This window comes from Anomaloglossus baeobatrachus, chromosome 1, assembly GCF_048569485.1.
Source record: "Anomaloglossus baeobatrachus isolate aAnoBae1 chromosome 1, aAnoBae1.hap1, whole genome shotgun sequence".
Classification (NCBI taxonomy): domain Eukaryota; kingdom Metazoa; phylum Chordata; class Amphibia; order Anura; family Aromobatidae; genus Anomaloglossus; species Anomaloglossus baeobatrachus.
This window is the reverse complement of record NC_134353.1, coordinates 72,996,719-73,020,809: the sequence shown is the minus strand read 5'-3', so window position 1 is coordinate 73,020,809 and position 24,091 is coordinate 72,996,719. Positions and strand designations below refer to the sequence as shown.

Genomic DNA, 24,091 nt, shown 5'->3' with positions numbered 1-24,091 from the left:
CAGTCACAAGTGTCAAGCAACGCATGTGACTGATGCAAAACAACGGAAATGTGAACCTAGCCTTAACTGCATTTTTATTGCATTTTTCCAGTGCAGATTTGTTGCAAAACCCGAAGGGCTTCCTGATGCCAACAAAGTGAATAAGAATCCTGAAGTCTCATGCACACGTTGAGATTTTTGCTCCTTGCAGATTTAAATCTGCAGCACGTCAATTCTTGCAGCAGCTTTGCAGCAAATTTCACCCTAAACTAATGAATGGGTAAAATCTGCTCCAAAAAACACGTGGAAAAAAAAAGATCAAAAACGCATCAAAAAAGTGTATTTTTACGGTTGCGTTTTTCCTTCCAAGAAATGGTGCAGAAATTTGTGCACCAAATACTTTACGTGTGCACATGCTCTTACTGGTGGGGATCATGGAGGGCAGGTTTGGGGGAACTATGAATGTGTGTGCATAGGGCACTATACATGTATAAAGTGGGTAGTAAGTAGAGGTGAACAAACCCGTGGAAGTTCAGTTTGGCGAGTGCAGCGGAACACAACCTCCAAGGGTTCGGACTTGGCCTGAACCCCAATGGAAGTTATTAACTGGGCAGTTCAGGTCTGTCACAGGGTCCTTTTCCCATATCACACAATCAACAGAGCGAGAGATGAGTGAGCAATCCAAAGCATATTTATTCCAAGCAAAACAAAACGGTCCATAACGTAATCCACAAAACAGAGGGTAAAATTAGTCCAGAAATATGGATATAATCCAATAAGCAATAAATGTCCTGGTCTCTCTGACAAGTCCCAGCTTCTCCCAGAGGTTCAATCTTTCTCCCTTCAAGTTCTCCAACAGACTGCCAAATCTCCCAGGTAAGCAGAGAGTCCAAAGTAGGTGGACTCTAGGCCCACCTCCCCCCACACGCAGGGAGGGAAGCGCCTCAAGAGGCTATAACCTTGCACTATAGGGGGTGATTACTTACAAACAATACAATGTACACAGAAGCAGTACAAATAATGGACAGTGAACCAAGCTTAAAATAGGAATCTGTACAGCAAGATACACCTCCCCCATATCCCACCATCACAGGGTCTCTGCACACATACACTTCCCGGGGAGGGTGGATGGGTTTTTTTCATTTTTGGAGGGGTGTTGCACACGACATTGATCACGCTGTTGTTACCCCCAGTGCGAGCTGGTCAAACACTGCAAGCAGCTCGCACTAGGCTGAGCACCGAGCATCCTCGAGCACAGAGATGCTCGCATGAATAGTCTGCGTATGTAAAGTGCCCGAATTCTGAACTCTGTCTTTTTGTAAAGTCGATGTTCGGCCCGAAAAGAGAAAACAAAACACTGGGTTCGCTCATTTCCAGCAGTGAGCACAGCGAGCAGGCATCTGGGAAACAGTCAGAAATTAGGAGAGACAAAGGCGCTGAATGCCCTGACTAGATGACATCACCAGCTAAGAGGAGGAGTATGCAGCTGGCGCACCGCCGCTCCGGCCGTTTCATGGCTCCCCCCACCCACCTCATTCTTTAGTGAGTGTTCATTGGTCTTTCCCTGACGCTAATGCACCGAACTGAGCCACATATCAGGGGTCTGCAAGCCAAAGGTTGGGGACCCCGGTCCTAGGGTGTTAAGGTTACTTAGCTATTCTGGTGAGTGGGATAATTTCGATGACTGTCCAAGTCTTGTACCAGAAACATGAACAGAGCAATGGTCAATTCCCTCCTCCCAACCACTCACATCTATAGGACCTACATGGTAAGAGTGTCCTCTTGACATCTGTTCTCCAGTGTAGTCTTTTGTTCCCGAAACTATTTCATACAATGGCATCCATTAAAATTAAGTACATGACGCCTTGTACCTTTTGGCCTCTTTTGGGGTGGGGTGGGGTTTTCACAATAATTGGGCCACCGCGAAAAATGCACACCGTGCACTTTAGGGTTTTTAGTATTTGCATTTAGTAGCATATGTTGGAAACTACCACCAATGAATTCTTGCGACCTATAGAGGCCCCTGAATGACTTCTCCCATTAACAGTACCACAAAATCATAAAAACCAGACGCACCGCAAAGACAAATTGGCCTCAGGCCTCAATATATAGACACAAGGAATTACGGTATGTTGTACACAGACAAGTCTTTTCTCTACACAAAGTCACATTTTTTCACTATGGCTCATGGCAGCCGTGTTATTGTACTCCATGAAAGACATGATCCAGTCAGCAAAATCCACAAGAAGAAAGAATGACTAAACGGAACAAAAAGACTCCGGCCTGCCAAAGTGTGATAGATGGGGCTCAGCGTCACCGGCCCCTGACTGGGGGGAAACGTTCATTGAGTGATCACTGTACACGGGAACAAGATATTCCCATATACTAATAGAAAAAAAGTTTGTTATTACTGCCCAATATTTAAAAATAAGTTTTTGGTTTCATAAAAGGACAGAACCCAGGATACCCTTGTAATAAAGGTTTTCCCAAGCCCCAAAAAATGTAACTGGGAATAGGTGATAAATATTTGAACTTCTGTGATCACTAAAACAGGGTTCTAAATTCCCCGAATTTCCTTGTTACACACCATCAATGGAACTGATTACGAGAGCTTAAAGGGAACTTGTCAGGCCCAATATGTACCATGAGCAGTTCTGGGTGCTTATTGCTAATCCCTGCCTAACTGTCCCTGTATACACCAGTATAGATAAAGAGATATTTAGAAAAAAGTATTTCTAAAGATCTTTTATTGTATGCTAATGAGCGTGGGGACTAGTCCCCTGGGCGTTAGTTCCCGGCCAATAGCCCCTCATAAGCATGTTAGTACGTCCCTGTGGGCGTGCTATCATACTAATGAATACACAGCGTCACAGGAAGATCTCACCTCTCCGCCGTCATCGCGTCCGACGGGGGCTCAGTGTGCATGACCCCGAAGGTTGGGTCATGCGCATTACTTCAGTTTGAAGCCAGGTTGTCTCCACCTGCTTCTCCGATGCGGTTGCTGAGGTGACGCATGCACCCTTGCCACCTCCTTTTTCCTCTTCAAGAGCATTGCTGTCCCGTCTACTTTTTTTTATTTCTCAATTCTTTATTTAGCCGCAAACACAGAAATAACACACAATAATACATGCACGCTGTGACCTTCACTGGCTGGATACAAATCAACGAACCATCAACATAAGGGTGTAACGCCATAAAAGTCATTCCATGTCAACCGAATTTTCATTATTCCAGGGGGGTAAATATAAAAGTTGAGGAATCGGGGGGGGGAAAAAAAAAAAAAGGAAACAGTGAACAGGCAAAAAAAGTATGGACAAAGAGGAAGAGGAGGAGAGAAGAGGGGGAAGGGGAAAGAGGTGAACACACATTGGAAATCATCGGACAAGGGCCAGCAGAGGAATGGTTGCGTACCAACATGAGGATCCAGTGGTGTTCATACTCAGTCTGAGGGGATCCATTTGCTGTAATCGCTGGAATACTTGAACTCGATGCAATAATACCAAGTTTTGTAAAAGGCATCATATCTATCGTGGAGTGAAGCCGTCAGGTCCTGTATAAACATCAGGTCATTCACTCTATCCACACATGTGGACAAACTAGGGGGAGGGAGGGACAGAGGACCTCCAACCCCGGGGGACACATGCCCTGGCCACCATCACAAGAAAGTTCAGCAGAGAACATTAATACGATCAAGAAGAGGACTCAGGGAGTTGGAGCAAGAACAACTCCGGGCCCAGGGTCTGCGTAGTTCCAGTCACCAGCCTGATAATGTCCTTCACTCCCTCCCAAAACCACTGTAGAGCTGGGCATGTCCAAATAATATGTAAAAAGTCTCCCTCGCCCATTCCACATCGCCAACATTTAGGGTCTACAACAGGGTACATCCTATGGAGTTTAGTGGGAACCCTGTACCACCGGGATAGGCATTTAGAATTTGCTTCTTGCAGTTTCGAGCTGACAGATGTCTTGTGGGCAAGGGAGAGAAACAGTAAGACCAAGATCCCTTTCCGTCCCATCAGCTTTAGGTGCGGTGCTACTTGGGGCGGCTCTTCTTCTATCATGACCGCGAGCGCTCCTATGGTCTCGAAGGGGAAAAATAGGCGACTGCGCATGAGCTCGGCAACAGCATTGGATAAGTAGGAAGCAGGAGATGTCTTCAATAAGATGGTGCCGGAGATAGCACTGACTCTGATGCCATCTAAGTGAAGAGTTGATTAAATACTTCACAATGATACTGCGCAAGCGTAGGAAATAAATTAAATGGCAGCGACGGGGGAGGAAGTCCAGGCAAAGAGAATGGAGCAGAATAAAAATGCAGGACCCGAACCATATAGTCCTGCCCTGATGCAAACGTCAATCAAACAGCGTATTTCTGAGACTTGGATTAAAGGCATTTCAGCAATCAAGCATGGAATCTGTGAAGTAAAGGTATGATTGCATTCAGCATCCTAGCACCAGTGTGGCACGTACTGGTTTTAGTGGGAGCCCGGGGTGTATGCAAGTATCCCTGGCAGTCAAACATCAGTGGGGGAGTGGGCACTGCAATGTGGAACCAAAAAATACCAGTATAATTTGCAGAAGGGAACTTCATATATATTCAGAGGGTAATTAGTATCAGGAATAATTTGACTTTCTTGTAGTCGGCGTGTCACAATGCAGACTTGGGGAAGATCCGGCGTCAGCCAAAACACACAACAGGGGTTATGACATGAGAAACAAGGGGTACACCGGGGACACAACGGAAGGCTCTAGGACTAGTGAGAGGGAAGATGAACACCTCCCTCCACTTACCTGCCACTGTACCCTGCGCTGCTAGCCAGTCGTTATACAGGTTCCTCACCTGTTGTTGAGCAGATACCTGAAGCCCTGAAAAGACCCTACAATAGGCCCTGGCTAGGGAGTGGGCAGGTAAGGGATGCTAGCAACACCGCTGCATTAAAACAACAGACCAGGGAAGGAAGACAGACAGGGGGAAAGCAACACCAGACTTCTGCAGTCAGCAGCAAGACTGCAGACACCACTACAGAGGGTTTTTAGCAGCTCCTTCCACCTCCTGGCTCAGTATCCAAATGGCAAAGAGAATAACCGGCACCCTCTGCTGGTGGCGGAGGGTATATAAAGGGGCTGGGAGTGGTCCTAAATTGGAAACACCTGAGCTGGTAATTAACCTGCTTGATGGCAAGGAATAATAATAATAATAATTTTATTCATTTATATACTAACATTAACCCTACAACTGCCAAAAGAAAGGAAAACACATTTAATATTGAGCGTCAAGAATGGAAATGAATCAAGTCCTGGATCTGCCACAAGTCTCATATAGCAGAAAGACGGCCGTGACACGGAAATACCGGGGAGAACCAAAAGAAAACAGGGATGACACTGCTATCTATATAATAAGGTCACTCTTGCAGTATCTTTCAAAGCAATGGGGAATAGATCGGCGGCCCTACTGATTTTAGAGGGGATGTGTCATAGACCGACCATTAATGAGCACATTCTTGTGTGACATTTAGATAAAACAAAAACAATATAGAGCAAGAGAAAAACTATTAACAACACGGAGCACTAAAAAGCTCCTTAAATTCAGACGTCTCCTTATATATAAGAGAAGGTGGGAAACCCAAGCCCCCTATACTGCGAGTGCATACAATGAACTTCCAGGAAGGGAAAAAAGACACCCAAACACTGAGTTGTGAGATAAGGACCATCTGGCGCTGAGTACGGTCGGTCCTGGTTCCCATGAGTCACAGCTGTTCTGCGATTCACTCTTAGCCTCAAAGTGAAGGGTTTTGTAATGTTACTAATGTTCTCAAGAGCTGCAAGCAAGCGTCCATCACAGCGTCTCCACTGTGCACCGGGGCGTGGAATGGGCGACCATCAAAGGGTCTCATGGACAAAGCAGGAGGCTATTGTTTATATCATAGGGGTGATGACGGCAAATATTGGGTAATCTGGGCAGGCGTGATGAAGAAGGAGGGACTAGACATTAACAATGCTTGGAACCGCCATAGACAATAATACAGTTCCATAGAAATAGAAGTTATGCAAGACGGGGTCTCTCTGTGACTGATTATCCAGCGAATTATTCTGGAGAAATCCAAATATACATGAAATATTAATATGTTTTCCATTAGTGTAACTTGTCCCATATTGGCTGGGGATATTGGGGGCCATTTTTAGAGGAGAAGTTCTGGATATGATGCCAATGGCGTGTCCATGTATCAGCTATTTGCTTCATAATTGACTGCATCTAAAGTTACACAGAATGTACAGACATCATCATTAGAGATGGGCAAAGCCACAGATGTTCGGGTTCGGACAGACTTTAAAAAACATTTGGTTTGGGGCCGAACCCCATATAAGTCTATGGGAACCTGAACACTGTAATCTAAAATAGTGATATAGAGGGCTAGGGGGAATAGAGCAGGAGGATTGTACTTACCGACCTTCCCCGCGGCTGTCACATTGCTTCCAGGTCCGCTCATTAACCATCATGCATATATACAGCTTCCCCCGCCCACTGCCAGTCCCAACATCTGTGATTGGTTGCAGTAAGACTATACCCGCCCCCTTTCTGACAGCGTGTGTGAGTGGTTGGAATCGCACACTGTCTGCGTACTTATAGTGGTGAAAAAATAAATAGATAAAAAAATGGCGTAGAGTCCCCCCATATTGTGATACCCAGCGCAGATAAAGCAGACAGCTAAAGGCTGCAGCCCCCAGCCGTGTGCTTACCTTGCCTGTATATTAAAATAAAAGGAACTGCATGGGGCTTATTTAATAATTCTTCAAATAAATAATTCAAAAAAACAATTTGTGTGTATCAGCTCACCGTGTATAAGCTCACTCCTTACTTCTCCACGGACAGGCACTGCCACATCATCATGATTAAAGGTGATTGTTTCACCTGAAACGCGTAGTGATGGTCATGCTATCCTTTGTTTCTGCATGCTAAAATAAAGACCGTGGCTTTCCACGCCTGAAGAGCTGGAGTTTTCTTCTTTCTTCCAATTTAAAAAACGCCGTGCAGTTCTCCCAATTTTGATACTCAGCCATGATAAAGCCGACAGCTGGGGGCTGGTATTCTCAGACTGGGGAGACCCATGGTTATTGGGCACCTCCCCAGCCTAAAAAAAGCAGCCGGCAGCTGCCCAGAATTTGTTGCATCCATTATATGCACCAATTCTCGCACTTTACCGGGCTCATCCCGACTGCCCTGGTGCGGTGGCAATCGGGGTAATATAAGGGGTTAATGACAGCTCACAGCTGCCACTAAGCCCTAGAGTAGTAAAGGGTAGGGTCTATGAGACCCCCACATTACTAATCCTGTAAATAAAAAGAAATAAACATTAACACCAAAAAAATCCTTTCTTTGAAATGAAATACAAAAAAACACCCTTTTTCTCCAATTTATTAACTCACCAAACACCCAGGTCTGACGTAATCCACACGAGGTGCCACAACGATCCCGACTCCGCTACATCCTGAAGTATGTGGACACATTACAGAATAGACCGCACGCTACGGCTTCAGGCAGACACTGACTGAGCTGCAGCTGTGAGAGGTGACGTCACTGTCAATTTATCTGCGGTCACAGCTGTAGGTTCCCACTGTACCCCACCTACGATTGCGGTAAACTCACCTCAGGTGAACTGACTGTACTCAGTGACCTCACCTCAGGTGAACTGATTGTACTCAGTGACCTCATCTCAGGTGAACTGATTTCAACCAGACCTGCATGCCCTGACAGAAAACCGCGTTTTTTTGGCAAGAGATGCAAATTTGCTACTGGAATTTATACACAAAATGTGGATCTCGTGGCAAAATCAGTTTAACACAGCATCAAATTGCATCGCGTTTTGATGCATTTTTTGACAGACAATGCAGATTTGGTGCAGGAATTGGGTGTATAAAATTAAGCACCAAATCTACATCTCTTGGCAAAAAAAGTGCCCAAAAACAGTTTTGACGCCGTTTGGGTGCGGTTTCTGCCAGGAGATGCAAATTTGATGCTGAAATGTCTGCACCAGATTTGCATCTCCTGGCACAGAACCACACCGAAACGGGGCAAAAACTTATTTTTTGCCAATAAATTCCTGCACCAAATCTGCATCTTCTGGCAAAAAAAAGCATCAAAATGCAATGTGGTTTTGATACACTTTTTTTGCCAGGAAATGCAAATTTGGTGCAGGAATTTGGTGTATAAATTTCAGCACCAAATATGTATCTCTTGGCAAATAAACCCCTCACAGTTCTCAGTACCGTGGCAATCTCCAGCTGTGAGCGCAGATAAACTGACAGTGACGTGACCTCTCACAGCTGTGCCTTAGTCAGTGTCTGTCTGAAGCCGCAGCGTGCGGTCATGTTCTGTAATGTGCCCGTACGCTGCAACTTCAGGATGTAGCAGAACCGGGATCGTCAAGGGACCTCGTGTGGATTACGTCGGAACTAGACTGATACATTGGAGAAAGAGGGGTTTTTTTGTAGCTTATTTCAAATCAAGGATTTTTTTGGCGTTTGTGTTCATCTATTTTAATTTACAGGATTAGTAATGTAGGGGGTCTCATAGACCCTACCTATTACTAATCTAGGTTTTAGTGGTTTTGCCCAGGAATTTACAGGAACTGGAGGCTTTTTGCCAAGAAGAATGGGCAGCTTTACCATCTGAGAAAATAAAGAGCCTCATCCATAACTACCACAAAAGACTTCAAGCTGTCATTGATGTTAGAGGGAGCAATACATGGTATTAAGAACTGGGGTATGTGAACTTTTGATCATGGGATGTCTTTGGTTATCATTATGAATTAAAAAGAGAAAACACGGTAGTTTGACAATAAATGGCTTCACCCGACCACTAACCATGAGTGGAAAAAAAGTTGTGTTATCATTCATATTCTCTGAAAAAAGACCAAAAATGCAAAAAAATCTGCCGGGGTGTGTAAACTTTTGAGCACAACTGTATGTTCAAATGCACACACAAACATAGGGGGCCGCGCCTATATTTTAATGACTTTTGCTCTGGAAGAGTTAGCACCCTCATATATTACAATGACGGCCATGACCTTAATCAAGTGCATGTGAAATCACAAACCCTGCGGTAGAACGGCAGCTTCATCTGCGAGATTACAAAGCGGATTGCCGAGGGCTCTAAAGACATTATCTTATGAGATCATGAAGATTTCTCTAAGAACACTCCAATTAGATTAACTATATACGAGTAATCTAATTTTATAAATCTGTGTGTTGTGCCGAATGACAGATGACCGGCGTGAGAAGAAACTGCAGGCACCGGCTGTGGAAATGGGGGCGACACACTGACGATCCCCTATTGCTGCAGACGATCAGGGTGTGGAGTTTCTAAACACACCAGGGAATCCTTCGCCTTGAACATTACCGTGCCCCAGATTCTAGATTGTGCTCGTGATGTCACTGCAAGGGAAATCCAAGAAGCAGGATCCTCCTGTGGAGCGCAGCTGCACACACACAGCAATCCTCCATAGGCAGGCCACTAACCATGAGACAACGCAGCGCCCCAACATAAAAGGGGTGTATCATAGCAAATAATTGCATGAAAAAAAGAGGATACGATAAAATCCTGGCATTAAAGAGATGTGATGTGTGCAGACTGACACATTCAGGATGATTAGACAGTTATACCTCAGTATATACACATATCTACATTGAAATTGTAGCACCACGACGGAAAAGCCGCGGAATTCCAGAAATCACAGGATGGATAGTTTAGTATATCAAGGAATTATCTCAAGTTTTAGGCTGTGTAATTTGCCATGCACTCCTTTGTAGTGGGCGGTTACTTTCAGTAACATTTTGCCAGCACTACAGGAGCTGGAACTTCCTTTCCCTCACGTCATAACATGGATGGCTCCTGCCGTTATCCAATGGCTTGACTGCCCTGCGATGAAAGCCGGCCTCTATATTATGCCCATATGCAGTTTGATGGCCAGAATAGAAGCAGAGACACAGACCTGCCGCATTCCCTGCAATTTAGTCTCTTTATATCAGCATCCAGTGAAGGATGGCACCTGACAACAAGCAAGTTACACAAGAGGCCGGCGCTTTGGAGTGATCTCTAACCATTAAGACAACCGCTTCTCCCATCCTCGGTGTTCCTTGCATGAGCGTGTATACAGTGTGTCCACCCATATCCTGTCCACCGCCATTAACTTGAGAACGGCGGCAGCTATAGGCATAGAAGTGGTGTCTAGGTATAGTAAAGTAGCCATGCGCTACACAATGAAACCACCTATAGCGCCACCTGGGGGAAAACAACGGAGTTAGCATTTTTATCTCGAAAACGGAACGAGATCAAGAAAAAAAGTGAATTACAAGGTTGCAGGGCATCATCAATTTAATATGAATCGACACCTTGCATACAGAAATGCTATGATATGAAACCCATGACTCCCCTAAAACATTGAATGCTGGTCACGCATATGGCGCTCATTTAACTTTGATGCTCAAAGTGGCCACCGTCAGCTGCAATGCACATCTGGCCTCTGCACAGCATACTGTATCTTGCTGCACGTTGTGCAATATGGTAGGTGACTCGTTTGCACAAGCATCTGTAATACATCGTCGTAGGTCCTGCAATGTTGGTGGAGGGGTCGCATACACCTGCTGTTTGATGTGACCTCACAGAAAGAAGTCCAATGGGGTCAGGTCAGGTGAGCGTGCAGGCCACTCCACACAGCCACCATACCCAATGACTTGTAGGAAGGTCTCCATGAGGTATCGCTTCACGTCCGCAGCCTTGTGAGTTTTACACGTTCTAATCATAGCATTTCTGTATGCAAGGTGTCGATTCGTATTGAATTGATGATGCCCTACAACTTTGTAATTCACTTTTTTTCTCTATCTCTTTCCGTTTTCGAGATATAAATGCTAACTCCGTTGTTTTCCACCAGGTGGCGCTATAGGTGGTTTCATTGCATAGTGCATGGCTACTTTACTATACCTAGACACCACTTCTATGCCTATAGCTGCTGCTATTCTCAAATTAATGGCGGTGGACAGGATATTGGTGGACACACTGTATAGAGGAGGTCAATTATTGTTGGTTGGGTGTGGGTGAAAAAAAAAAACAGACCATCAGGCGGCATTTAGAGGAGATCATCCTCTAAAATACGGCATCAAACCATAAACATTTATCGTAATATAGCAGTGATTTGTCCTTTGTTGCTCTGAGATACCTGACAGATCTGCTGTAATAAAGGTAAATGCATCATGAGAGTCGGACAGATAAGCCCTGCTTTATACTTCTGCACTTCTCTCAGGACATAGCAGTAAATGTAGAGAGATTCTGTCCTAAGAGTTGTTTTGAAATATAAAGCGGTGTCCGCCTCTTCTGTCTCAGCGATATGGCATTGCAACAAACTTGTAGTAATTGGCGGATCTGACCGGCCTTTCATCCATGGATGCCGAAACCACTCGCTTCCCATTACCTGCAGAGTCCAGGCACTCTCTGACGGTGCGTGCTGTAAACTTCTGTTTCATGATTGTCTTGTAATCATTGAGGAAATGTATAGAGCCCAGAGGAGATTCACAGGGGGTGTTATCTGGATAAAGAAAATCTAATATTAGAGATTAAAAACAGCCGTGTGTGCTACTCCTGTGTAGTGAGCGGCTGTAGTGTAGATGAGAGGGGGCTGCGTGCTACTCCTGTGTAATGATGGGCTGTAGTGTAGATGAGAGGGGGCTGCGTGCTACTCCTGTGTAATGATGGGCTGTAGTGTAGATGAGAGGGGGCTGCGTGCTACTCCTGTGTAGTGATTGGCTGCAGTGTAGATGAGAGGGGGCTGCGTGCTACTCCTGTGTAGTGATGGGCTATAGTGTAGATGAGAGGGGGCTGCGTGCTACGCTGTGTAGATGAGAGGGGGCTGCGTGCTACGCTGTGTAGATGAGAGGGGTCTGCGTGCTACTCCTGTGTAGTGATGGGCTATAGTGTAGATGAGAGGGGGCTGCATGCTACGCTGTGTAGATGAGAGGGGGCTGCATGCTACGCTGTGTAGATGAGAGGGGGCTGCGTGCTACTGCTGTGTAGTGATTGGCTGCAGTGTAGATGAGAGGGGGCTGCGTGCTACTCCTGTGTAGTGATGGGCTATAGTGTAGATGAGAGGGGGCTGCGTGCTACGCTGTGTAGATGAGAGGGGGCTGCGTGCTACGCTGTGTAGATGAGAGGGGGCTGCGTGCTACGCTGTGTAGATGAGAGGGGGCTGCGTGCTATGCTGTGTAGATGAGAGGGGTCTGCGTGCTACTCCTGTGTAGATGAGAGGGGGCTGCGTGCTACGCTGTGTAGATGAGAGGGGGCTGCGTGCTACGCTGTGTAGATGAGAGGGGGCTGCGTGCTATGCTGTGTAGATGAGAGGGGTCTGCGTGCTACTCCTGTGTAGATGAGAGGGGGCTGCGTGCTACGCTGTGTAGATGAGAGGGGGCTGCGTGCTACGCTGTGTAGATGAGAGGGGGCTGCGTGCTATGCTGTGTAGATGAGAGGGGTCTGCGTGCTACGCTGTGTAGATGAGAGGGGGCTGCGTGCTACGCTGTGTAGATGAGAGGGGGCTGCGTGCTACGCTGTGTAGATGAGAGGGGGCTGCGTGCTACGCTGTGTAGATGAGAGGGGGCTGCGTGCTACGCTGTGTAGATGAGAGGGGGCTGCGTGCTACGCTGTGTAGATGAGAGGGGGCTGCGTGCTACGCTGTGTAGATGAGAGGGGGCTGCGTGCTACGCTGTGTAGATGAGAGGGGGCTGCGTGCCACGCTGTGTAGATGAGAGGGGGCTGCGTGCTACGCTGTGTAGATGAGAGGGGGCTGCGTGCTACGCTGTGTAGATGAGAGGGGGCTGCGTGCTACGCTGTGTAGATGAGAGGGGGCTGCGTGCTACGCTGTGTAGATGAGAGGGGGCTGCGTGCAACGCTGTGTAGATGAGAGGGGGCTGCGTGCTATGCTGTGTAGATGAGAGGGGTCTGCGTGCTACGCTGTGTAGATGAGAGGGGGCTGCGTGCTACGCTGTGTAGATGAGAGGGGGCTGCGTGCAACGCTGTGTAGATGAGAGGGGGCTGCGTGCTACGCTGTGTAGATGAGAGGGGGCTGCGTGCTATGCTGTGTAGATGAGAGGGGGCTGCGTGCTACTCCTGTGTAGATGAGAGGGGGCTGCGTGCAACGCTGTGTAGATGAGAGGGGGCTGCGTGCTATGCTGTGTAGATGAGAGGGGTCTGCGTGCTACGCTGTGTAGATGAGAGGGGGCTGCGTGCTACGCTGTGTAGATGAGAGGGGGCTGCGTGCAACGCTGTGTAGATGAGAGGGGGCTGCGTGCTACGCTGTGTAGATGAGAGGGGGCTGCGTGCTATGCTGTGTAGATGAGAGGGGGCTGCGTGCTACTCCTGTGTAGATGAGAGGGGGCTGCGTGCTACGCTGTGTAGTGGGACTGACCTTCATGTACAGAGTGGACGAGGCTCAGCAGGTAGTTGCTCGTTTGCTGGAGCAGGACATTATTGTCTCCTTCGTACGTGCAGTTTGGATCGTTGTCGTTGCGGATGTCACCTAAACGATTCACTGCAAACAGAACAACACCCGGTCATGGCTGCAGGATTTATAGATGGCAAATACCTGCACATGTATCACACGAGGAAAGCTCAAACACCACACACACCCATACAGGGGGCCGCTAAGCCCGGAGAGTGGAGGGACAGGCTATGCCCCTAGGATATGTGTGATCTCTACACTCCGCAGGATAACAGAGGATTCAAAAATGAGAGTCTGACTACACAGAGCTTGTTTGTAGTCTGTAACCATGGAGACACAAAGGCCTGCATCAGAGCTGTAGACTGAAAACAGAGGGATATTTCTATGTTTAACATTTTTCAGCAAAGCCGTGTCATCTTATATTAGGGGCATTAGATAGAATAAAATAATAAATGATTGCAGTAGGGTCTCATATGATCTGCAGTTTCTGGGAGCGGCCACTAAACAGCGTACCCGACTGCTAAACAGTGTACCCGACCTGCTAAACAGTGTACCCGACCTGCTAAACCGTATACCCAACCTGCTAAACAGTGTACCCGACCTGCTAAACAGTATACCCGACTGCTAAACAGTGTACCCGACTGCTAAACAGTGTACCCGACCTGCTAAACAGTGTACCCGACTGCTAAACAGTGTACCCGACTGCTAAACAGTGTACCCGACTGCTAAACAGTGTACCCGACCTGCTAAACAGTGTACCCGACCTGCTAAACCGTATACCCAACCTGCTAAACAGTGTACCCGACCTGCTAAACAGTGTACCCGACTGCTAAACAGTATACCCGACTGCTAAACAGTGTACCCGACTGCTAAACAGTGTACCCGACTGCTAAACAGTGTACCCGACTGCTAAACAGTGTACCCGACCTGCTAAACAGTGTACCCGACTGCTAAACAGTGCACCCGACCTGCTAAACAGTGTACCCGACTGCTAAACAGTGTACCCGACTGCTAAACAGTGTACCCGACTGCTAAACAGTGTACCCGACTGCTAAACCGTATACCCGACCTGCTAAACCGTATACCCGACCTGCTAAACCGTATACCCGACCTGCTAAACAGTGTACCCGACCTGCTAAACAGTGTACCCGACCTGCTAAACCGTATACCCGACCTGCTAAACAGTCTACCCGACCTGCTAAAGAGTGTACCCGACCTGCTAAACCGTGTACCCGACCTGCTAAACAGTGTACCCGACCTGCTAAATAGTGTACCCGACCTGCTAAACAGTGTACCCGACCTGCTAAACAGTGTACCCGACCTGCTAAACCGTGTACCCGACCTGCTAAACAGTGTACCCGACCTGCTAAACAGTGTACCCGACCTGCTAAACAGTGTACCCGACCTGCTAAACAGTGTACCCGACCTGCTAAACCGTATACCCGACCTGCTAAACAGTATACCCGACCTGCTAAACAGTGTACCCAACCTGCTAAACAGTGTACCCGACCTGCTAAACAGCGTACCCAACCTGCTAAACAGCGTACCCGACCTACTAAACAGTGTACCCGACCTGCTAAACAGTGTACCCGACCTGCTAAACAGTGTACCCGACCTGCTAAACCGTCTACCCGACCTGCTAAACAGTGTACCCGACCTGCTGAACAGTGTACCCGACCTGCTAAACAGTGTACCCGACCTGCTAAACCGTATACCCGACCTGCTAAACAGTGTACCCGACCTGCTAAACCGTATACCCGACCTGCTAAACAGTGTACACGACCTGCTAAACCGTATACCCGACCTGCTAAACAGTGTACCCGACCTGCTAAACAGTGTACCCGGCCTGCTAAACCGTATGCCCGACCTGCTATACAGTGTACCCGACCTGCTAAACAGTGTACCCGACCTGCTAAACAGTCTACCCGACCTGCTAAACAGTGTACCCGACCTGCTAAACAGTGTACCCGACCTGCTAAACCGTATACCCGACCTGCTAAACAGTGTACCAGACCTGCTAAACAGTGTACCCGACCTGCTAAACAGTGTACCCGACCTGCTAAACCGTATACCCGACCTGCTAAACCGTATACCCGACCTGCTAAACAGTGTACCCGACCTGCTAAACAGTGTACCCGACCTGCTAAACCGTATACCCGACCTGCTAAACAGTCTACCCGACCTGCTAAAGAGTGTACCCGACCTGCTAAACCGTGTACCCGACCTGCTAAACAGTGTACCCGACCTGCTAAATAGTGTACCCGACCTGCTAAACAGTGTACCCGACCTGCTAAACAGTGTACCCGACCTGCTAAACCGTGTACCCGACCTGCTAAACAGTGTACCCGACCTGCTAAACAGTGTACCCGACCTGCTAAACAGTGTACCCGACCTGCTAAACAGTGTACCCGACCTGCTAAACCGTATACCCGACCTGCTAAACAGTATACCCGACCTGCTAAACAGTGTACCCAACCTGCTAAACAGTGTACCCGACCTGCTAAACAGCGTACCCAACCTGCTAAACAGCGTACCCGACCTACTAAACAGTGTACCCGACCTACTAAACAGTGTACCCGACCTGCTAAACAGTGTACCCGACCTGCTAAACAGTGTACCCGACCTGCTAAACCGTCTACCCGACCTGCTAAACAGTGTACCCGACCTGCTGAACAGTGTACCCGACCTGCTAAACAGTGTACCCGACCTGCTAAACCGTATACCCGACCTGCTAAACAGTGTACCCGACCTGCTAAACCGTATACCCGACCTGCTAAACAGTGTACACGACCTGCTAAACCGTATACCCGACCTGCTAAACAGTGTACCCGACCTGCTAAACAGTGTACCCGGCCTGCTAAACCGTATGCCCGACCTGCTATACAGTGTACCCGACCTGCTAAACAGTGTACCCGACCTGCTAAACAGTCTACCCGACCTGCTAAACAGTGTACCCGACCTGCTAAACAGTGTACCCGACCTGCTAAACCGTATACCTGACCTGCTAAACAGTGTACCAGACCTGCTAAACAGTGTACCCGACCTGCTAAACAGTGTACCCGACCTGCTAAACAGTGTACCCGACCTGCTAAACAGCGTACCCGACCTGCTAAACAGCGTACCCGACCTGCTAAACAGTCTACCCGACCTACTAAACAGTGTACCCGACCTGCTAAACAGTGTACCCGACCTGCTAAACAGTGTACCCGACCTGCTAAACAGTGTACCCGACCTGCTAAACCGTATACCCGACCTGCTAAACAGTCTACCCGACCTGCTAAACAGTGTACCCGACCTGCTAAACAGTGTACCCGACCTACTAAACCGTATACCCGACATGCTAAACAGTGTACCCGACCTGCTAAACCGTATACCTGATCTGCTAAACAGTGTACCCGACCTGCTAAACAGTGTACCCGACCTGCTAAACAGTGTACTCGACCTGCTAAACAGTGTACCCGACCTGCTAAACCGTATACCCGACCTGCTAAACAGTGTACCCGACCTGCTAAACCGTATACACGACCTGCTAAACAGTATACCCGAGCTGCTAAACCGTATACCCGACCTGCTAAACAGTGTACCCGACCTGCTAAACAGTGTACCCGACCTGCTAAACAGTGTACCCGACCTGCTAAACAGTGTACCCGACCTGCTAAACAGTCTACCCGACCTGCTAAACAGTCTACCCGACCTGCTAAACAGTGTACCCGACCTGCTAAACAGCGTACCCGACCTGCTAAACAGCGTACCCGACCTGCTAAACAGCGTACCCGACCTGCTAAACAGCGTACCCGACCTGCTAAACAGCGTACCCGACCTGCTAAACAGCGTACCCGACCTGCTAAACAGTGTACCCGACCTGCTAAACAGTGTACTCGACCTGCTAAACAGTATACCCGACCTGCTAAACCGTATACCCGACCTGCTAAACAGTGTACCCGACCTGCTAAACCGTATACCCGACCTGCTAAACAGTGTACCCGAGCTGCTAAACCGTATACCCGACCTGCTAAACAGTGTACCCGACCTGCTAAACAGTGTACCCGGCCTGCTAAACCGTATGCCCGACCTGCTATACAGTGTACCCGACCTGCTAAACAGTGTACCCGACCTGCTAAACAGTCTACCCGACCTGCTAAACAGTGTACCCGACCTGCTAAACAGTGTACCCGACCTGCTAAACCGTATACCCGACCTGCTAAAGAGTGTACCAGACCTGCTAAACAGTGTACCCGACCTGCTAAACAGTGTACCCGACCTGCTAAACAGTGTACCCGACCTGCTAAACAGCGTACCCGACCTGCTAAACAGCGTACCCGACCTGCTAAACAGTCTACCCGACCTACTAAACAGTGTACCCGACCTGCTAAACAGTGTACCCGACCTGCTAAACAGTGTACCCGACCTGCTAAACAGTGTACCCGACCTGCTAAACCGTATACCCGACCTGCTAAACAGTCTACCCGACCTGCTAAACAGTGTACCCGACCTGCTAAACAGTGTACCCGACCTACTAAACCGTATACCCGACCTGCTAAACAGTCTACCCGACCTGCTAAACAGTGTACCCGACCTGCTAAACCGTATACCCGACCTGCTAAACAGTCTACCCGACCTGCTAAACAGTGTACCCGACCTGCTAAACAGTGTACCCGACCTGCTAAACCGTATACCTGATCTGCTAAACAGTGTACCCGACCTGCTAAACAGTGTACCCGACCTGCTAAACAGTGTACTCGACCTGCTAAACAGTGTACCCGACCTGCTAAACCGTATACCCGACCTGCTAAACAGTGTACCCGACCTGCTAAACCGTATACACGACCTGCTAAACAGTATACCCGAGCTGCTAAACCGTATACCCGACCTGCTAAACAGTGTACCCGACCTGCTAAACAGTGTACCCGACCTGCTAAACAGTGTACCCGACCTGCTAAACAGTCTACCCGACCTGCTAAACAGTCTACCCGACCTGCTAAACAGTGTACCCGACCTGCTAAACAGCGTACCCGACCTGCTAAACAGCGTACCCGACCTGCTAAACAGCGTACCCGACCTGCTAAACAGCGTACCCGACCTGCTAAACAGCGTACCCGACCTGCTAAACAGCATACCCGACCTGCTAAACAGTGTACCCGACCTGCTAAACAGTGTACTCGACCTGCTAAACAGTATACCCGACCTGCTAAACCGTATACCCGACCTGCTAAACAGTGTACCCGACCTGCTAAACCGTATACCCGACCTGCTAAACAGTGTACCCGAGCTGCTAAACCGTATACCCGACCTGCTAAACAGTGTACCCGACCTGCTAAACCGTATACCCGACCTGCTAAACAGTGCACCCGACCTGCTAAACAGTGTAACCGACCTGCTAAACAGTGTACCCGACCTGCTAAACAGTGTACCCGACCTGCTAAACAGTCTACCCGACCTGCTAAACAGTGTAGCCGACCTGCTAAACAGTGTACCCGACCTGCTAAACAGTGTACCCGACCTGCTAAACAGCGTACCCGACCTGCTAAACAGCGTACCCGACCTGCTAAACAGCGTACCCGACCTGCTAAACAGCGTACCCGACCTGCTAAACAGCGTACCCGACCTGCTAAACAGCGTACCCGACCTGCTAAACAGCGTACCCGACCTGCTAAACAGCGTACCCGACCTGCTAAACAGTGTACCCGACCTGCTAAACAGTGTACCCGACCTGCTAAACAGTCTACCCGACCTGCTAAACAGTCTACCCGACCTGCTAAACAGTGTACCCGACCTGCTAAACCGTATACCCGACCTGCTAAACAGTGTACCCGACCTGCTAAACAGTGTACCCGACCTGCTAAACAGTGCACCCGACCTGCTAAACAGTGCACCCGACCTGCTAAACAGTGCACCCGACCTGCTAAACAGTGTACCCGACCTGCTAAACAGTGTACCCGACCTGCTAAACAGTCTTCCCGACCTGCTAAACAGTGTACCCGACATGCTAAACCGTATACCCGACCTGCTAAACAGTGTACCCGACCTGCTAAACCGTATACCCGACCTGCTAAACAGTGTACCCGACCTGCTAAACAGTGTACCCGACCTGCTAAACAGTGTACCCGACCTGCTAAACAGTCTACCCGACCTGCTAAACAGTGTACCCGACCTGCTGAACAGTGTACCCGACCTGCTAAACAGTGTACCCGACCTGCTAAACCGTATACCCGACCTGCTAAACAGTGTACCCGACCTGCTAAACCGTATACCCGACCTGCTAAACAGTGTACACGACCTGCTAAACCGTATACCCGACCTGCTAAACAGTGTACCCGACCTGCTAAACAGTGTACCCGGCCTGCTAAACCGTATGCCCGACCTGCTATACAGTGTACCCGACCTGCTAAACAGTGTACCCGACCTGCTAAACAGTCTACCCGACCTGCTAAACAGTGTACCCGACCTGCTAAACAGTGTACCCGACCTGCTAAACCGTATACCTGACCTGCTAAACAGTGTACCAGACCTGCTAAACAGTGTACCCGACCTGCTAAACAGTGTACCCGACCTGCTAAACAGTGTACCCGACCTGCTAAACAGCGTACCCGACCTGCTAAACAGCGTACCCGACCTGCTAAACAGTCTACCCGACCTACTAAACAGTGTACCCGACCTGCTAAACAGTGTACCCGACCTGCTAAACAGTGTACCCGACCTGCTAAACAGTGTACCCGACCTGCTAAACCGTATACCCGACCTGCTAAACAGTCTACCCGACCTGCTAAACAGTGTACCCGACCTGCTAAACAGTGTACCCGACCTACTAAACCGTATACCCGACATGCTAAACAGTGTACCCGACCTGCTAAACCGTATACCTGATCTGCTAAACAGTGTACCCGACCTGCTAAACAGTGTACCCGACCTGCTAAACAGTGTACTCGACCTGCTAAACAGTGTACCCGACCTGCTAAACCGTATACCCGACCTGCTAAACAGTGTACCCGACCTGCTAAACCGTATACACGACCTGCTAAACAGTATACCCGAGCTGCTAAACAGTGTACCCGACCTGCTAAACAGTGTACCCGACCTGCTAAACAGTGTACCCGACCTGCTAAACAGTGTACCCGACCTGCTAAACAGTGTACCCGACCTGCTAAACAGTCTACCCGACCTGCTAAACAGTCTACCCGACCTGCTAAACAGTGTACCCGACCTGCTAAACAGCGTACCCGACCTGCTAAACAGCGTACCCGACCTGCTAAACAGCGTACCCGACCTGCTAAACAGCGTACCCGACCTGCTAAACAGCGTACCCGACCTGCTAAACAGCGTACCCGACCTGCTAAACAGTGTACCCGACCTGCTAAACAGTGTACTCGACCTGCTAAACAGTATACCCGACCTGCTAAACCGTATACCCGACCTGCTAAACAGTGTACCCGACCTGCTAAACCGTATACCCGACCTGCTAAACAGTGTACCCGAGCTGCTAAACCGTATACCCGACCTGCTAAACAGTGTACCCGACCTGCTAAACAGTGTACCCGGCCTGCTAAACCGTATGCCCGACCTGCTATACAGTGTACCCGACCTGCTAAACAGTGTACCCGACCTGCTAAACAGTCTACCCGACCTGCTAAACAGTGTACCCGACCTGCTAAACAGTGTACCCGACCTGCTAAACCGTATACCCGACCTGCTAAACAGTGTACCAGACCTGCTAAACAGTGTACCCGACCTGCTAAACAGTGTACCCGACCTGCTAAACAGTGTACCCGACCTGCTAAACAGCGTACCCGACCTGCTAAACAGCGTACCCGACCTGCTAAACAGTCTACCCGACCTACTAAACAGTGTACCCGACCTGCTAAACAGTGTACCCGACCTGCTAAACAGTGTACCCGACCTGCTAAACAGTGTACCCGACCTGCTAAACCGTATACCCGACCTGCTAAACAGTCTACCCGACCTGCTAAACAGTGTACCCGACCTGCTAAACAGTGTACCCGACCTACTAAACCGTATACCCGACATGCTAAACAGTGTACCCGACCTGCTAAACCGTATACCTGATCTGCTAAACAGTGTACCCGACCTGCTAAACAGTGTACCCGACCTGCTAAACAGTGTACTCGACCTGCTAAACAGTGTACCCGACCTGCTAAACCGTATACCCGACCTGCTAAACAGTGTACCCGACCTGCTAAACCGTATACACGACCTGCTAAACAGTATACCCGAGCTGCTAAACCGTATACCCGACCTGCTAAACAGTGTACCCGACCTGCTAAACAGTGTACCCGACCTGCTAAACAGTGTACCCGACCTGCTAAACAGTGTACCCGACCTGCTAAACAGTCTACCCGACCTGCTAAACAGTCTACCCGACCTGCTAAACAGTGTACCCGACCTGCTAAACAGCGTACCCGACCTGCTAAACAGCGTACCCGACCTGCTAAACAGCGTACCCGACCTGCTAAACAGCGTACCCGACCTGCTAAACAGCGTACCCGACCTGCTAAACAGCGTACCCGACCTGCTAAACAGTGTACCCGACCTGCTAAACAGTGTACTCGACCTGCTAAACAGTGTACCCGACCTGCTAAACCGTATACCCGACCTGCTAAACAGTGTACCCGACCTGCTAAACCGTATACCCGACCTGCTAAACAGTGTACCCGAGCTGCTAAACCGTATACCCGACCTGCTAAACAGTGTACCCGACCTGCTAAACCGTATACCCGACCTGCTAAACAGTGCACCCGACCTGCTAAACAGTGTAACCGACCTGCTAAACAGTGTACCCGACCTGCTAAACAGTGTACCCGACCTGCTAAACAGTCTACCCGACCTGCTAAACAGTGTAGCCGACCTGCTAAACAGTGTACCCGACCTGCTAAACAGTGTACCCGACCTGCTAAACAGCGTACCCGACCTGCTAAACAGCGTACCCGACCTGCTAAACAGCGTACCCGACCTGCTAAACAGCGTACCCGACCTGCTAAACAGCGTACCCGACCTGCTAAACAGCGTACCCGACCTGCTAAACAGTGTACCCGACCTGCTAAACAGTGTACCGACCTGCTAAACAGTCTACCCGACCTGCTAAACAGTCTACCCGACCTGCTAAACAGTGTACCCGACCTGCTAAACCGTATACCCGACCTGCTAAACAGTGCACCCGACCTGCTAAACAGTGCACCCGACCTGCTAAACAGTGCACCCGACCTGCTAAACAGTGTACCCGACCTGCTAAACAGTGTACCCGACCTGCTAAACAGTCTTCCCGACCTGCTAAACAGTGTACCCGACCTGCTAAACCGTATACCCGACCTGCTAAACAGTGTACCCGACCTGCTAAACCGTATACCCGACCTGCTAAACAGTGTACCCGACCTGCTAAACAGTGCACCCGACCTGCTAAACAGCGTACCCGACCTGCTAAACAGCGTACCCGACCTGCTAAACAGCGTACCCGACCTGCTAAACAGTGTACCCGACCTGCTAAACAGTGTACCCGACCTGCTAAACAGCGTACCCGACCTGCTAAACAGTGTACCCGACCTGCTAAACAGTGTACCCGACCTGCTAAACAGTGTACCCGACCTGCTAAACAGCGTACCCGACCTGCTAAACAGCGTACCCGACCTGCTAAACAGTATACCCGACCTGCTAAACAGCGTACCCGACCTGCTAAACAGTATACCCGACCTGCTAAACAGTGTACCCGACCTGCTAAACAGTGTACCCGACCTGCTAAACAGTGTACCCGACCTGCTAAACAGTGCACCCGACCTGCTAAACAGTGCACCCGACCTGCTAAACAGTGTACCCGACCTGCTAAACAGTGTACCCGACCTGCTAAACAGTGTACCCGACCTGCTAAACAGTGTACCCGACCTGCTAAACAGTGTACCCGACCTGCTAAACAGTCTACCCGACCTGCTAAACAGGGTACCCGACCTGCTAAACAGCGTACCCGACCTGCTAAACAGCGTACCCGACCTGCTAAACAGCGTACCCGACCTGCTAAACAGCGTACCCGACCTGCTAAACAGCGTACCCGACCTGCTAAACAGCGTACCCGACCTGCTAAACAGTGTACCCGACCTGCTAAACAGTGTACCCGACCTGCTAAACAGTGTACTCGACCTGCTAAACAGTGTACCCGACCTGCTAAACCGTATACCCGACCTGCTAAACAGCGTACCCGACCTGCTAAACCGTATACCCGACCTGCTAAACAGCGTACCCGACCTGCTAAACCGTATACCCGACCTGCTAAACAGCGTACCCGACCTGCTAAACAGTGTACCCGACCTGCTAAACAGTGTACCCGACCTGCTAAACAGTGTACTCGACCTGCTAAACAGTGTACCCGACCTGCTAAACCGTATACCCGACCTGCTAAACAGTGTACCCGACCTGCTAAACCGTATACCCGACCTGCTAAACAGTGTACCCGAGCTGCTAAACCATATACCCGACCTGCTAAACAGTGTACCCGACCTGCTAAACAGTGTACCCGACCTGCTAAACCGTATACCCGACCTGCTAAACAGTGCACCCGACCTGCTAAACAGTGTAACCGACCTGCTAAACAGTGTACCCGACCTGCTAAACAGTCTACCCGACCTGCTAAA

At 49.2% G+C, this 24,091-nt stretch overlaps 1 protein-coding gene across 3 annotated transcripts in view; it reads right to left on the bottom strand.

The window, feature by feature from the left end:
* ACOX3 (acyl-CoA oxidase 3, pristanoyl) overlaps positions 1–24,091 on the bottom strand; it is a 197,277-nt gene that overhangs the window by 53,339 nt on the left and 119,847 nt on the right. For all 3 annotated transcript variants that reach the window (XM_075346850.1, XM_075346848.1, XM_075346849.1), the window contains exons 12-13: positions 13,428–13,550; positions 11,445–11,558 (exon numbers count right to left, since the gene is read on the bottom strand). In XM_075346850.1, the coding sequence (XP_075202965.1) occupies positions 11,445–11,558; positions 13,428–13,550 (237 nt within the window). The remainder of the gene's footprint in view (positions 1–11,444; positions 11,559–13,427; positions 13,551–24,091) is intronic.